Below are 17,418 nucleotides of genomic sequence, written 5' to 3' on the forward strand. Positions count from 1 at the left end.
AGCATAGTATTTCTTTTACAATTTAAAAAACGTCCCTAGAGGAGAACTTTAAGATGTTGGCTCTACTTTCACACGATGGGAGAAACTTTTTCATTGTATGGAAATTAATTAATCTGTGGCAACATCTGTGTGTATGCTATAATACACAGCGCCCTAACAAATAAACAAAGAGACATTTTAAAAGAACAATAAAATGTGAGCAGTCTCGACTGCTCTCGCTAAGACGCTCTTAAAGATGCTGAAGATGGTCCTGATGGCACTTCAAACCTTCATGTTGAAAGATCACAGTTGTATTTAATACACGTTTGTGTTCCTCGTCAACAACAAACATTTTTATTTGTTTGGGCTCCTCTGTTAAGATGCACACAAATGCCAATTTCCCCAAGATATTATGCGTGACATCCTTCTTTTCTGATAGCTTTGAAAGAGTGAGTGTGTGTGTTTGTTAAATGTGGTGAAAAGATTAATGCTCCCATCTCCTCCACCTTTCCAAACAAACACACACACACACACACACACACACCAGCCACTTTAATTCTCAGATTGATTTTCTTAAAGGACGAATCCGCCATGACTCGAGTCAGAGCTACTAACGATGCAGCCACCAAACTTTTAATGGATGCATTCATCAGAGTGGCCAACTCTTTGACTCACTCCTCACCCTCCTCCCTCCTTTGTATCTCCCTCCATCGTATTCCCTTCTTACAAATTCAGTTCAATTCATTACTGGATGTCTCCGGCATCTATTAGAGGATATGTAAAGTCATTCTACCGGCACATTCGGCCTCAAGTAATCACGGCCGTGCATTAGTGCACCGTCTCAGAGATCACACATTAACTGAGAATTATATTTGCAGAGTGACATTACCCACGCGGACTTGAGGAAATAAAATATAATGGTCTCATGTGTTTCTGACCTTGATGTTTATAGTTTCTGGGAACGTTTTTTAAGCCGAATTTGTCAGGTTTCAAGTTGAGGTTAATGCAGCCGATGCTAAAGTCCCTGAAGTGTGCATTCTTTATAATGGCCAGAAGGGGGCGACTCCTCTGGTTGCAAAATAAGTTTGATTCGAAAGAAGTCACGACTCTACGGCTCACTCTGTAAACATTGTAAATATGAGTTTTTGGTCTCAGTCGCTCGTTTCAAGTCTTCTTCAATACAGCATGAAGTTCATTAAGTCAATGTTGGTCCCATTTAGAGTCAAAGAGAACGTAAAGCCGAGTATGCTTTAAGGCGTCACTACCTTGTGATTGACAGGTTGCTACTATCACATCATACCCAGAAAAGAACAACATATTCACATTTTAGAAGCTCAATTGTTCAGGATTCATTTCATGTCAAATGCTAAAGTTTATTCGACTAATTACCTTCGCATTGAAAATGCGGAAGGTTATGTTTTGATCACCATTTATTTATTTGTATGCGTGTTACTCGCATAACTCAAAAAGTATGAAACGGAATCGCATGAAATTTGGTGGGATGATTGGTTATTATCCGGGGACCATTTCATTAGATTTTGGTATCGATTGGGTCAAAGGTCAAGGTCATGAAAAGGTCAAAATATTCTTGAATCGCATGAAATTTGGTGGGATGATTGGTTATTATCCGGGGACCATTTGATTAGATTTTGGGATCGATCGGGTCAAAGGTCAAGGCCATGAAAAGGTCAAAATATTATTTTTACCATAGCACGGTCAATTTCTATCCAATTGGCATGCAACTAATGCCAAAATGTTCATAATTCAATGCCCAATCTTGTGATATGCGAAGGTATGCACTCTACCGAGTGCCCGTTCTAGTTGTTTCAGCGTTGGTGTTGCACACCGCTGAAAAAGAGTGACTTTAGGAGGATGATACATGGTCCATCTCTGAAAACCACAACTGACAACAGCTGAATGTTCAAATTCGATCGATACATTTTGGATGGGATGCCTTACACCCGTCTCTGGAGACATGCAGTAGATTATATTATTGATTTCCATCTGAAAAGCGGATACAGAAATCAAACCTGTCTGTTATGATGCATTAAGCACAGACGGAAGAAGAGAGGCACTCGGAATGGGCGACTTTCTGTAACAGTGTTCAATGTAATAGCAAGAATCACTTCTAAAAGTGACACTGGTGCCGATACAGGAGGAGCATGAGAAGCACGAGTTCCCTGTCTCACCTGAACAGGTGGCAGGATGAAATCCAGAAGATTGTGCTGCATAGAGGAATCATTTAGATCTACAGTATGCACTGCATTCATGAACCTTTGGTGCTTTCATTTGACATTTTATTTTATTTTTGAAAATATCAGAACATACCAGTATTTGTTTGCATATTCCACTCATTTCAATTCAGATTTAAACTACTGGTACGACACTCTTCTTATCCTCCTGTAGATTACTAACTCTGCATACTGTCGACGTGTTTTTAACTACAGCACATACATGTTGATGAGTGAACATGGTTGCTGGCAAGAAGTAACTCATCCCTTACTCCAAGGTAAAGAAAACAAAAATGGACGTGATGAATCTGTTAAAATCAGCAAATTCTCTACTTTTCAAACATTTAAAATCTGAAAAACAATCAAATAAGAAAGCACACACAACTAATGACAGTTAAAAGGGAAGCGGTGCTCTTGACTAACAGGCTTGTTTTGGAGCCTCAGGCTCCCCTTTCTCCCACCTTGAGAGGAAATGAACACACACACACACACAGTGTCAGCTGCACAGTGTGAAGAGACACTGATGCCACCTGTTAACTGGTGCTTCATTGTTCGAAATTAATTGCACATATGCACTAATCTCCCAAAAGTGGCAGTCCTTAACAGCCATGAGACTTAGTCTACTTGCTTGGTGATTGTTGCAGTGGCACCAGTTGGAGTTGGGGCTGGGCCTCAGCCGGGAGCAGCATCCTGGCTGAGTTCGGGACTCTTCATCTCGAATTCGTCCATCTGTCGGAGCTCTCCAGGAATCCCATCTACAAAGAGAAGGTTTGATTTATACCGTTTATTTCCATATTGGACTGAAGTATGACCATGGATTGTGAGTATTCTGATAGCCATTGTACCGTGTTGTCTGTGCAGGTGATGAACATCAGAAAACTACTGACCAAGATTGAAAAACCCCACGGCCTGTACCCCAACTTCCTCAGTCCAGTCAGCGGCAACTGGGTCCAACGTAAGTACCGTGTTAGCTGGGAGCTTCGTTCTGGAGATTATCGTAGAAATATGGGTTCATTTGAGTTGTAGAGTTCAATTTGCGATGAAGGTCAATGGCATTCATGCATTATTTTAAAGATTTACATGACCTTTGATGACCTTTGCTACATATCATTCTCTGAGCTGCCCAGGGCAGGTCCATCTTGTTTCTTAATATGACAATAATGATCTTTTCCCAATGTGGGATTAGAGTAACCGACTTTGAGTTCATTGAATGTCATTTCCCATCTCCGACTCTTTCATTGTGGCTTTGACACGCCACCGACGGCCCTCGAGTCCCCTCACGTGCCAAAGCTCTTATGGCTGCTCATCTATGTCACCCACCCATCCGTCTATTTCCTTTCATTTTTTAATATCAGGCTCATAGCAAAGGCTATATGCTCCCGTTGCTCTGGGAAATTACAAATGTAATGAATTCAATTACTTCAGGAAATTGGATCTTTCCGATCTACCTAAAAGGAGTTTATTTAAATTTGTATAATAATAATATAAGACGACGCTGGGACTGAAACAGTGGGAATCTGGATGACTGCAGAGGCTAATTGTTGTGGGGGAGTTTGTATAGAGGCGAAACTGTATATATTTATTGAAACAAAAGGGGGGGAAATATATGTCGGCTTCACAGCTCACCCTCTTCCGTCTTTGTCGAGGACACACACAGCAGCACTGTGTGACCTTGTGGGGGAGTCGGCAAACGTGTGTGTGCATTCAGAGAGCCCGAGTGGATGGATGAAGACTTGCAGTGCGCACGCCTCCAATGCAATATCATATTCGTGTTTATGAGTTTGAACGTGTGGACTTACAGTTACCACTCTAAAGCTGTTTTACATCATTCCAAATGTCCTACCATCAGTGAAAGGAGTTCATGGAACTTGATCGTACGTGCCACGGTTTTACCATAAATTAATACAAAAATATGAAAAATGCTATTTATTTTGCATATTTTAACACTGAAGTGTGAATGAAATAATATGGTTTTCCATCGGGTTCACAAAGTTAAATGTAAGACTTGTTGGAACCCTTTTAATACCACATAGGGCGCACATTAATACCCGTTTCCTCATCATTCTGGCCAGTGTGAAAGTATTATGGAAAACCAGAACGATATGGCCGAGAATCATTTCAAATTAGATCATATTTATTGAGTGCTTCCCAGCAGAATACAATCATTTATAATGGGATAATTCATTTCATTATTGCCATTAAATGGATGGATTAACCAATGAGAATGATTTATTTATACATTTTGTTTTTTGCTCAAAATCGACACTTGACTATTAACTACGAAGCGTCTGCAGCTAGCAGCAGTGACGGTGTTTGCTCCAGGTCGGACTGAGCAGCCCGATGTGCCCACAGACTGTATTTAAAGCTTTTTAAGAAGTGTCAGATAACCTGAACGCAGACCTGTACGTGAAGCTGCTGAATATTTTCGTACGGATCTGTTTTTCCGTCCTATTCCCCGTTCTTAGATCACGTTTCCATCGGAGGCCTCGGGGATAGTTTCTACGAGTATCTGATCAAATCATATCTGATGTCGGACAAGACGGACGAGGGCGCAAAGAAAATGTACTACGGCGCGCTGGAGGTATGGAGATTTGAATCACATTTCACGCTTCGGCACGGCTCCGTTACACAAAATTTTGATGGTTAGTCATCTGCACAAGCCTAAAAATGTGTCGTTCTCTGAAACCGACCCATCTCCCACTGAGCTAGAGCTACGCGTACTTTTTTAAAGCTGAAAAATGCTGTGTTTATTAAACACTATGTGTAACTTAAAAGTGACATATATGGTTTGTTACATGAGAAAATTCAAATACAAAATGTCCATTTTGGAGACCTCGCCTAAATTCTCTGTACTAAAACCTCTCTAACTTTGTTCTGCTTCACTTTTTCAAAGTCAAACTTTGCAGAGAGAATGTTAACATATTTTAATATGATTTTTGAGAGTTTTAAACCTTTCAACTGCCTCATTACAAAAATATAGTCATCCTGGAAGTGCTTTTTTTCAATTCGGACCTGACATTTTAATATTTTTTCTGTGTGCCATCTTCATTTACTCTTACCCAGTAACATATAGACTGATATGTACACACCTGAACAAAATAAAAATATGTTTAAAAGGGTAAAAATGATTTAAATATTTTTTTTAATTTTCGGAGCAGAGGCCTCCAAATAGCATTGTGCTTAAAAGGTTAAGATGTGTGGGGGTAGTTGGAAGTCTGAGTTCATTTATCTGGGACAGTGAATGTGTTTTTTCATTCAGACATAGTAACGATATTCCTCATGGCTTTATTCAGACTTGAATAAAAAGAGCCGCAGCGTTCAGGTATAAGTGTATTCTTTGTCCTCACGAAGGCATCATTGAAGAGGGATTTTTAACAAGTATTTTGCAGTTGAAGCCATAATTAATGACCATGGTGAGCGTGACTGCTGGAAGCTTGATGGATGAGGGCCGCCCCTTTTCTCACAGGGTGAATCCCCTAATAAAACATCTCGTTTGACATTATTAGAGCGCTGGCTGTTTCTTAAACCTGAGACACTCACAAGTAGTGAGATCCACAATATATTATAAATATACATATGTATGTATGTAAATAATATATATATTTACATATGTGTATACATATATACAGTATATATATATATATGTATATATATGACTTGTACAGTATTAGTTTTACAACCTATTAACAGAGTTGTCAGGACTTTTAAGCAAATTAAATTGAATTAAGTAATTATGACATTTACATATCGATACATAAGCAAATTAAATTCAGTAATTATGACATTTACATACCGATACATAAGCAAATTAAATTAAATTAAGTAATTATGACATTTACATACCGCAGTCTACATACTTTAAGAAATAATGACAACGCAAAGTGTCCTCTTGTCCCCTTTTTTATGCCCATATCTTGAGATGATTCTCTGTTATTGACACTCAGTGGATCCTATTCAGAAGCTGACGTGTGGCTGTAATGGATGCTTTTATTCAATGCGCCATACCTTGATTATAGACAGATGGGAGTCATGTATTTATAAACTGTCGTGTAAAATTGTAGCACTGCACAGTAGACTATACACATACATTAAAAAAACACCAGTAAGCCCCGTGTTTCCGTCTTTAATGGAGATAATGTCAGAGTAAAGCACTTTCCATCCGGCTGCAATTACTGTGTGACAGACAATAACTTAAAATTGCCATTGAGATTTCCTCAGTTCTCATCGGAGGGTCAAGCCAGAGGCATAACTGCTAATTACAGGCTGTCTGCGACGTGGTATTTAAATGGCCAGGGACCCCCGTGCTATCAGATGAAGTTCTACACTGTGTGTTTATACGGAGCTCTAAGGTGAAGGCGGAGCACCGCTCGTTATCTTTGGCATTCAAATAAAAGTGGATTACTAATTAAAACAGTGTCGAATGAGAGAACATTTTCCAATTAGACGATGTCATGATTACTGCTAACAACAGCTAATTAGCAGTAAAGTATCAGCCCTCAACAATGTGTTTTTTTCCGAGAACATATTCAGAAGCTTTCATACAATTTCATCTTTATCAACCCTCATCTAGCATGACAGGTTCCTCTCATACAGCTAAGGATTCAAAAATATATAAATACTACAGTACTGATTGTAATTTGCAATAAAAATATCCCACTCCACAAATCAAATGCTCTTCACATAGACATCTAAAAGAGGATGTCTTAATGTCCCGATCATAAAAGAGCTGTTCCCGAATCGGATGAATGATTGGACCTGAGATTAGAGAGGAAATGTACACTTTTAATGACGAGCGCTTCGTGGAGGGTTGCTGCTGAATAACAATCCTGTACTCAAAATGCAAAAATGAGCCCGGAATAGATGAGAAGGGGAGAAAAAGAAATAACGTAGAATTAGTTCAGAAATTATCTCGTAAGATTCTTCTTTTGCAAAAAAATGAATAAATGGCTGCAAAAAAGGCAGAAATTAAATTAGTTGCTACATTTATTAAATAATCTGTACTGGACCTTTAGAGGCTGTTAGATGAAATCCCTCAGAGGTTTACTGTACAAAATATTTTCTATAATTTTGAATATAAATGCAGACGTTTACAGTTTCACAGCCATGTTTGAGGATTGTCCACATAAACAGAGCTTGATAGAAAACTATGTCTATAGATAGAATTCGTCAGATTAAAACTAGTTTTTGTGTTAATGGCGTCATTACAGCAGTTATTGTACTTTTTTAGGGTTCATTTGGAACGAGCTACCGCCGCATCATCACCAAAACGTAGTTATCATATTCAGTTCCCAGTCACCCACTGTAACCATACGTTAATGCTGGTTTAAATCCTCCTGACCTCGTGTCGCTGCAGGCGATTGAAGCCAATCTGGTGCAGAAGTCCCCCGGGGGTCTCACCTACATGGCCGAGTGGAGGGGCGGGATCCTGGACCACAAGATGGGCCACCTGGCCTGCTTCTCCGGGGGCATGATCGGCATCGGCGCAGACGATGGCGCGCCGGAGAAGAGGCAACACTTCCTGGACCTGGCTGCCGAGATCACGCACACGTGCCACGAGAGCTACACTCGCTCAGGTGAGTGGAAATGTCAGGAGCGCTGAAGAGAGGCTCTGAGAGGCTCTGAGAGGCTGGACTTCAGGAGAAGGGCAGCAGATAAGTTACTGCTCATTTAGTTTTACATATCGATGTACTATGTCAAATTGAACGTGCTTAGGATTCAGGATCCAGTACTAGAAATGGACCCAAAATAAAACAAAGAATCCAGCCACACATTCAAAGATGAGGTCTTTTGGGACTACAGATGAAAAATAGCCTCTTGGCTAACTCTGGCACATTTACTGAAATGTTTTTATTAATGTGCACTGTCCCTTATTAAATAAACCCAGTAAAACAAATTTTAAAAAAGGTCATATGCTTACTTCTCATTATAGCGTCTAAAAATAATGCATTCTACACCGTGTTGGTTTGTGGATCAACACGGTGTATCTACACACATCCCCATGGATGATTGGCTGAGTCAGAAATAGATTATTTTCTTAATAAACTACATTTAAAAACAATCCAACCCACTTTTTGAAAAATACAATCTTACCCATAAGACATGCGACCTGTTGTTGCTGAACTCCAATCAGAGGGTCTGGTGGAGTCGTAAGTTAATGTTTCGCCTCATAAGCACATCATATTGTTTCTTTCTTAAAACGCATTGCTTCCCAATCTTATGACATTTGGACTCATGAATAATTTCTGCTTGGTGTTTATACTCTTTGGATCCAATTCATTGCCTACTATGAGAAATGAGCTCACGCTCGATCACGGTTCACTTTATCTGTCTCTCTTAAGAGAGGCGATGGTGGCGTTCAGAGAGCGATATTGTAAATTAAAAAGGCCTCGGGCGTTTCAATTTTGCCCCGACTCCAAATGAGAATCGCTCTCGGTGGCTTCACCTCAACCGAGAGACAACAGGCTCAATAATGAGCTGCGGAGAAGAAAAAAAGTAGAGCCCTCTATTATTCTCCGGCGTCTCACAGCTGTAGGCAGCAGCAGCAGACACGGAGGTGTCTAAGTGTGTTAGATACCGATAATCACATTTTATTATAATTCAGCGGGCAGAATGAAAAGAATAGAGACAAGGAGAGGAAATGGAGATAAACTATTGAAGAGTAATAAAAACTGAAGTCCACGGGCACATTTACTGCGTCTCCAATCTATAAATGAGGCAGAGGAGAGGAGTTGCCATAGTTATGAACCCAGGAGGGAAAATGCAATAGAGAATGAAAAAGAGGAGTCAGGTGCCAGAGACAAGCCTGACTCCTCTTTATTTTTGTGGAAAGACTGTTGTTTGATCTCTTCTCCTCCCCGGCATCTGTCTCGGCCCTGACAATAATCTCCTTTTGCTCATTTAAAGCTCCCCCTCCACTGTTGGGTGGGCTGTAAGGAATCCTCCTCAAGTGTTCGCTCGCCTCCGCCTCTCCGGGGGGATGACGTGACTCATCGCATAACGGGTTCCTTGATACGCTCTGCATACTTTTGATCTGCAGACCCAAAAGGCTTCTCTTTCACAGCCGTCCAGACACTTTCTCTCTCACTCATTAAAACTGGATGGTGCTCGGCGGCTCTTGGATTAGCAGCGAATAGAGAGAGAGAGAGAGAAGCCAGATTTGCTGTCGCACGTGCTTTGTCTTCAATCGTGATACCTTGAAGACTCTCCTCCTGCCGCCGCTCTGCATGTCTGCCACCTGCACCGCTACAGACCGACGCTGGAGGATCATATCTGGTCTCGTGGGGAGCAATAACATGGACCTATGTTATTCTATTACCACCTTCCAGAGAGACGGTGGTAATAGAATTGCAATACTTAGCGTCGTGCTTTTCTACTGCGAGCGGATGTATAATAGAGTACATTTGAAAGACTAAACAGCATGAATCACTCAGAGCCATCATCTCTTATTCTAACTAATGTTCAAAAATAGGAACATGTGTTTCTATTGGATCTGTAATCATTAATGATCAGCGGGGAATTAATAGAACTCAGCACACCGGATTTTGCCTGAGGAAATGTACTGGAAACTGTTTGGTGAAAAGATGCAGTGATGCATCATATGCAGAAGGTTGATATTCAGTTCCCCAGGTGGGAAGAAAAAAACAAAAGGACGAACTTCAAAAGATGCTGTTGGACACAGACGTGCTGCTCCGACGAGGAACTTGTGGAACAATTGATTGTGTTGTCTGCGCTGCGAGTTACCTCTGATCCTGATTCCAATGACAAGCATCAACAGCACGGATAATTACTACGAGCTGTCAGTAGGCAGGAAGTGGGATTAGGAATCGATGTATGTCGTTGTTGTTGTTGTTACCTTCGCATTGAAAATGCGGAAGGTTATGTTTTGATCGCCGTGTATTTATTTATTTATTTATTTGTATGCGTGTTATTCACAAAACTCAAAAAGTATTGAACCGAATCGCATGACATTTGGTGGGATGATTGGTTATTATCCGGGGACCATTTGATTAGATTTTGGGATCAATCGGGTCACAGGTCAAGGTCAAGGTCATGGAAAGGTCAACATCTTTTTTTTTACCATAGCACGATACATTTTTGTCCAATTGGCATGCAACTAATGCCAAAATGTTCATAATTCAATGCCCAATCTTGTGATATGCGAAGGTATGCGCTCTACCGAGTGCCCATTCTAGTTGTTGTTGTTGTTGCATGATGTTGTGCTGGCCAAGTCAGTGCAATAGCGATGTATATTTTGCTTAATGTAACCAAGACCTTAGTTAAAGGTACCATGCGGCAATAATAACTCATCTGACAACAGCCCAATACAGAATATGTCTGGTGAATGCAGATTAAATAAAAAGAATACAAATGTAATCATAGTGGCTAATAAAGTTAACCTTTTTTTACAACTGTCCATAGAACACATGGTAAATAAAGCAGTGTGTCTTCAACAGGCTTGTTTGAATTAGAGGTGTATGTATTTCTGTGGATGAGGTGAATAAAGACACCGGCAACACACTGTGAATTCACACCATGAAACGCTGTCGGCTCCAGAGAGTCATCATGCTACTTCTGACGACTCTGTATTTACATATTGTACGCATGTCCGTCCTGGAGGAGGGATCCCTGCTCTGTTCCCTCTAAATGGAGGGTAAAAAGCATATTGCGAAGCCCTCTGAGACATATTTGAGATTTTAAATTGAAACGAAATGTTTCCTGCTTGCTGAGTTTTCCCTAATTTCCTCCAAATCTACCACAATATACAGTAAAATGTTTACAGTTAAAACTAGAAAAGCACCTGTTTGATGTTTTTCCTCCTGTTTACACGCACTATAAAGGACCAGGTGGCCCTGCTGCCTGTCCCACCTCTTGTTCAGGATGAGCGTGTGGTCCAATCGGATGCCGATACTGCCGATCCCTCCGAGAACCCGCTCGCAAAATCACAAATGATAAGCCAGAGAAGAAAAAAAATCAACAAATCAATAGGCAGAAAGAAAATGTCAGCCTCGCCATAATACACCTTCCACTTCTAACGTGTTTCTGAGACGTTGCTATGCCGATGCTCCTGGCCTGACCGTGGCGAGAATAGATTCCTTTGTGCGGTATCATGAATAGAATCTCTTTGCCATGCAGTGTTGTGTTGTGATATAAATATAAAGGGAGAATGGGGAAGAGTAAGAAGGAAGGAAGAAAGAGAGAAGCCAACAGACCGTCTGGAACGCTGGAGAGGTCCTATTGGTTTAACCTTGAGCCCTTTTTGGGGGGAAACTAACAATAACTGAATGTTCTTTGTGCTCTGGGATGTTTTGTTCTCCTGCAAAAAAGAAAAACATTCAGTGTGTTCGGATTTTTTGGAGATTGCCAATCTGTGGGAAAAGTTCCCCTCGGATAAAGAAGTTCTGTTTGTGTTTCTTTTCCTCCCGTCAGCCACCAAACTGGGACCGGAGGCGTTCAGGTTTGACGGCGGAGGGGAAGCAACCGCGACCAGGCTGAGCGACCGGTACTACATCCTCCGCCCGGAGGTCATCGAGAGCTACATGTACATGTGGAGGCTGACCCACGACCCCAAGTACAGAGAGTGGGGTTGGGAAGCTGTCGAGGTGAGCTCCTCCAACAGAGCATGACATTTTCAAATGTTTTTTGCCTTTTTATATATTTTTTTATATATATATTTACACATACACAAACATGTACATATAAAAACAAAAATGTCGGGATGTCGTATGTGTACAGATTGTAAAGCCCTCTGAGGCAAATTTGTGATATCGGGCTATATAAAATAAACTGAATTAAAATATATATATATATATACCCACATATATATATATATATATACATATATATACACATATACCCACATATATATATATACACGTCATTCCGTATTGGCCCAATTTTTTAATTTTTTAAAATCTCTGGTCATATCTTATTCAACAACTTTAAATGTGCATACTAACCACATCAGAATATTCAAGACATGACGACGTGTCTTCAGATGTATCAACCAGAAAGACATATTGTCATATGTTCAGACTAGTGTGCTAAAAAGATTAGTTTCACAATTCCACCTTATTTTTAATTGGGACATGGCCTCGACATTTCTCTGAGGCGTAGCTCGGACTCTGATTTTATAAATTGTCCTCACCATGATGTCAAGCCCCTTTAACACCCTCAATTACCCCCTGGCCTGCCTCCGTGATGTCGTACGGCACGATACATTAGCTGCTCGATCAAGCAATCACACTGGCGGGAGGTGAAGGTTGTGGAGGGAGCACCGTTATTAATGTGGCAGTGGACAGGACGTTAGCTGGAATCAACGCTAGCGGGCTGGCGTGATAGATTTAGCGTTAATTTAGTGTGCACAGAAGTGGAGAGATCCGGCTGACGACTTTGACGGATCCTTAATTATCGGGCACAAAGGTTGAAAGTGGCGCACACCGCTTCCCTTCATGAACATCAAGCGTTAACACACCGGGGTCTTTGTTAATTAGCATATATAAGCCAGCCCTTTGGAGCAGGGGTCATAATGTGCTAATCCGCGAGGCTAGCTCAGCCACTCACCATTAGCCCGTGTCAGATATTAGCATTGCTCCGGCTCCAGTTGTGCAGCCGGCTCGACGCGTTCCTTCATTTTACGGTTTCGTTAGCCGTGTACTGACGCACTGCTGCGGCGTCAAGGATTTCCTCTCGCTGCACCATGATGCATCAGAGGAACAGGGTTTCACTTGGAGGGTTTCCTCTCTCCAGTGGGGAGGATGGATGCTCCTCCCACAGTGTGAGAGCTCCTCCCACAGTGTGAGAGCTCCTCCCGCAGTGTTAGAGCTCCTCCCGCAGTGTGAGAGCTCCTCCCGCAGTGTTAGACCTCCTCCCGCAGTGTTAGACCTCCTCCCACAGTGTGAGAGCTCCTCCCACAGTGTGAGAGCTCCTCCCGCAGTGTGAGAGCTCCTCCCACAGTGTAAGAGCTCCTCCCACAGTGTTAGAGCTCCTCCCGCAGTGTGAGAGCTCCTCCCGCAGTGTTAGACCTCCTCCCGCAGTGTTAGAGCTCCTCCCACAGTGTGAGAGCTCCTCCCGCAGTGTGAGAGCTCCTCCCACAGTGTTAGAGCTCCTCCCACAGTGTTAGAGCTCCTCCCGCAGTGTGAGAGCTCCTCCCACAGTGTTAGAGCTCCTCCCACAGTGTGAGAGCTCCTCCCACAGTGTTAGAGCTCCTCCCGCAGTGTGAGAGCTCCTCCCACAGTGTTAGAGCTCCTCCCGCAGTGTGAGAGCTCCTCCCACAGTGTTAGAGCTCCTCCCACAGTGTTAGAGCTCCTCCCACAGTGTGAGAGCTCCTCCCACAGTGTAAGAGCTCCTCCCACAGTGTGAGAGCTCCTCCCGCAGTGTGAGAGCTCCTCCCGCAGTGTTAGAGCTCCTCCCGCAGTGTGAGAGCTCCTCCCGCAGTGTGAGAGCTCCTCCCACAGTGTAAGAGCTCCTCCCACAGTGTGAGAGCTCCTCCCGCAGTGTGAGAGCTCCTCCCGCAGTGTGAGAGCTCCTCCCACAGTGTAAGAGCTCCTCCCGCAGTGTAAGAGCTCCTCCCGCAGTGTGAGAGCTCCTCCCGCAGTGTGAGAGCTCCTCCCACAGTGTGAGAGCTCCTCCCGCAGTGTTAGAGCTCCTCCCGCAGTGTGAGAGCTCCTCCCGCAGTGTGAGAGCTCCTCCCGCAGTGTTAGAGCTCCTCCCACAGTGTGAGAGCTCCTCCCGCAGTGTGAGAGCTCCTCCCACAGTGTTAGAGCTCCTCCCGCAGTGTGAGAGCTCCTCCCGCAGTGTGAGAGCTCCTCCCACAGTGTAAGAGCTCCTCCCACAGTGTGAGAGCTGATTGAGTTGGTGAATAAATATGAATGCATGGAGGAAGTAGAATTGATTCTGTTTGTACAATCAAGCTGGCAAATGTAAGAAGTGGTCTTTACCTTGTCCTGAAAAATAACACATGAATGTTCTTGAGGATTTGAATGTGCCCTCTCCCTCTCAGGCCCTGGAGCGACACTGCAGAGTGGAGTCGGGCTTCTCCGGGATCCGAGACGTTTACTCCATGACAGCCAGCCACGATAACATGCAGCAGAGCTTCTTCCTCTCAGAGACACTCAAGTAAGTCCCGTTTCCTCACCACAAATGGCTTCTTTATTCTTTTATTTTACGATATGCATGCATGAACCATCAGAGATGTAGAAAGTAATAATAGGGTCCAATGCTGGAACCTTTTGATCTGATCTGGTGAACAAAATTAAGAGGCTTGCGAAAACAAAAAGGGAGGGATGGGTATCGTTGGAGTTGTATCGTCGTCTTCAATCTCATGATAAAACATGTCACCGAGGATATTGGCCTTTAAATGTGAAGATACAGGAAAGACGGCCGTAATGGAGAAATACGAATTTATCTTGGGAAGAGATCTTAGTTGAGAAAAGGCTCGGCCTCTTTTTTCTTTTTTCCCCACCAGAACGATCCTGTTGATGAAGTTTGTTTGTCAGCTTTATTAACACGGGCCAGGATGGTCAGAGTAATCAGGTTTCACAAGAATTTGGTCAGTGTAATTACGCTGATGCACATATTCATCCAGCGGGACAGTAATTATGTTTCCCCTCTACCTCAAACCATATGGCTCACTTATTGTAACTGTATTAGCGGTATTAGACACGGCTTCCTGTCTTTCTGAATCTTCAAAATATAACAAATTAAACGGAAACCGACTAATTTCTACATCAAGAGGCTCTTAAAGGGAGTTTTAGTTCAATCTGAATTTAGAAAGAAAAAAAAAGTGAAAAAAATGACATTTTGAACGGGAGGATGTAAAGCTACATGTCGCTATCTTTCCTTTCATCTCACAGCAACGAGTCCAACAAGCTGGTTAGAAACTTGGTTGTGAGAATAGATGACATGAGCATGTACTAGACCCATGTACCGAAGGTCCCGTTCACAAGAATATGATTGATGAGCTGAAACCATTGATGTGTGAATGACAGTTGAAACGAGGGGTGCAATCCTCGAGAGTGAAGACGTGTCACTCTGATGGATTTGTTGGAACCACAGAAAACAGAAGTATTCAATGATCCGAGGTTTGGATTAAATCCAACTGTTAAATGCATTTCTCCTCTCTGCTCAGGTATCTGTACCTGCTCTTCTCCGACGACGACCTCCTCCCACTGGAGGACTGGGTCTTTAATACAGAAGCCCACCCGCTGCCCATCATCCACAAGAACTGCCAGCGGGACGAAGCGACGCAGGGCAAGACGGCGTCCGAATGAGGCCGAACGCGCCCCCGGCGGCCGAGACGGACGCGTTAGCACGGCTCCCGTGTGAACACAGAGTCGCAGCAACATGGCGACCACCAACTCAACGCCGGTTCAGTCTTTTCAGGAGTGCGTTATGGACTCTCGACTACTTTCCAGTAAAGGACGCCGTCGTTTTACGCTGTGATTGTATATCCTTCTCGCCGAGGGGTGACTTCCTGCTGGCGTAGTTTTGTTTTTTTCTTGTGAACAATCAAGACACACGTGACTTTTGTGAAAAGAGCACCTTTTTTTTCTTTCCTTCTTTCCTCCGTGAGGAAACCAGTATAACTTGCAGACCCAAATGTAGTGGGAGGAGGGTTGAACTTATGGGCCATAGTGTTAGAAAGAGAGAGAAGCGGATTGAAGACCACGTGAGTTTTGCTCTTGAGTTTGTCGTTTCGTTCAACTTAAAGTGACGAATGTTTTCCTTTTAATGTCATTGCATCTTTTCCTTTGCGACTACACTCTTTGACCAAAGGTTTCTTTGCATTTTTATTTCCCTCTTTCCAGTAATGTGTTTTTTGGTGAGTTTTGACTGAAAGTAAAACAATGTACAATACGGCTTGAATTGTAATGATTATTGATTAATGTACAGACAAACACACACACGTGATTCTCAAATTCACCTCCAAACTAATGTTGATGTCATGTTTCTTACTTGAAACGAGCTTGAATTAATTTCTTAAAAAGCTGGGAGGTGTCAGGCGAGGGGCAGTGTCTTATGCATCCAGGGGACAATGAAAAAAACAAATGATGTTGGGTCGGCTTTCCGTCGTATGCTCGGGTTATTTTATGACGAGGACAACGCTTTCTCAGTCCTCTCAGCCTTTCAAATCAAAGTAACTCATGGAGTCCTGTCCGTTCTGTGGCTGTAATTCATGCATTAAGGGTAAAAGAAGACATGTGCTCCATCTCCCAATGGGTTTCCCCGTTTCTGTTGTCGTTATTCTGCTTCACCCTGCCGTTTACATGCGAGTCCACACAGCTGACGACACTGAGGTTAAAGGCCGTGAGCCCGAGAGTGGAGAGAGATCTCGTTTTCATCACTGTTCTATTCATCACTGCTGTCCTGCAGTTGTGGAGTGACTGTGCTGTACATACAGATGAAGTGGAAGACCCTGTATGAGCTTGTCTTGATTTTAATTTGTGATCTTTTCTTTTTTTTCTTTTTTTTTACTTCAATGTTTTTTTTTCTCTTCTGGATTCTCTTTTGATTTGCTTCCCTCAGGTGTTTCAGTAAAAAAAAAAACTAAGGTTTTCTGACTTAAGTCTAGTTATCGCTGATATTAATTATTATTACTTATTCTTACTGTTTGATTTAACTTTCATTGTTGGATATTTTCAAATACTGATAAAAAGACCTGTGCAACTTTGTACATTTAAAACAATCCCAGTTGTGGCGTGTGCGTGTGTTTTTTTGATCAGCCTTGTTTGCTTACAAATTACATACAAAGTAAAATACTTTGCCCTTTTTACAAATAATTGTGCTGCTTTAAGTTAGAAGGAAACATGCAGTGACTCGCAAAAAGGAAAGAAACTACTTATTTACTGCTGGCGTTTGTTTCGGTATTTGCTCATTACAGATTAAATTGAAGGGGAATGTCTCGAGGTTGTGGAAAGTTCCAGCAATCACAAGGAGAAAGCGACTAATGGGGTTGAGCCGCTGCTCCTCTCTCGTGGTGTCAGCCTAACAAAGCAAAATGTAAAACCTTCCTCCCCAAACCATTTGACTCCAGCGGCTGTCAGAATCCTAATTTCAGTGTGATGGCTTGAAGGGATTTTTGCATTTGCTTTTAAATATAAATCGACATTCATTCTTGACACGGTTGACATTCAACAGTCACATTTTCATGAATCTAGTTATATGAATCTTGCCAAAAGGACTAATTCTAAATGTGCTTATGTTTAAATTC

General features: G+C 42.4%; 1 protein-coding gene across 5 annotated transcripts in view; it reads left to right on the forward strand.

Annotated features, from left to right (window-relative positions):
* Nucleotides 1-16,894, forward strand: part of LOC130212557 (mannosyl-oligosaccharide 1,2-alpha-mannosidase IC) — a 183,627-nt gene extending 166,733 nt beyond the window's left edge. For 4 of the 5 annotated variants that reach the window (XM_056443557.1, XM_056443561.1, XM_056443560.1 and 1 more), the window contains exons 6-12: nucleotides 2,851-2,978; nucleotides 3,072-3,165; nucleotides 4,676-4,791; nucleotides 7,564-7,783; nucleotides 11,637-11,809; nucleotides 14,209-14,324; nucleotides 15,337-16,894. In XM_056443557.1, the coding sequence (XP_056299532.1) occupies nucleotides 2,851-2,978; nucleotides 3,072-3,165; nucleotides 4,676-4,791; nucleotides 7,564-7,783; nucleotides 11,637-11,809; nucleotides 14,209-14,324; nucleotides 15,337-15,478 (989 nt within the window). In that variant the 3' untranslated portion in view covers nucleotides 15,479-16,894. The remainder of the gene's footprint in view (nucleotides 1-2,850; nucleotides 2,979-3,071; nucleotides 3,166-4,675; nucleotides 4,792-7,563; nucleotides 7,784-11,636; nucleotides 11,810-14,208; nucleotides 14,325-15,336) is intronic. The other variant, XM_056443558.1, reaches the window with a different exon arrangement.
* The last annotated feature ends 524 nt before the right edge of the window (nucleotides 16,895-17,418 follow it).

Source organism: Pseudoliparis swirei, chromosome 22 (assembly GCF_029220125.1).
Source record: "Pseudoliparis swirei isolate HS2019 ecotype Mariana Trench chromosome 22, NWPU_hadal_v1, whole genome shotgun sequence".
Lineage (NCBI taxonomy): Eukaryota > Metazoa > Chordata > Actinopteri > Perciformes > Liparidae > Pseudoliparis > Pseudoliparis swirei.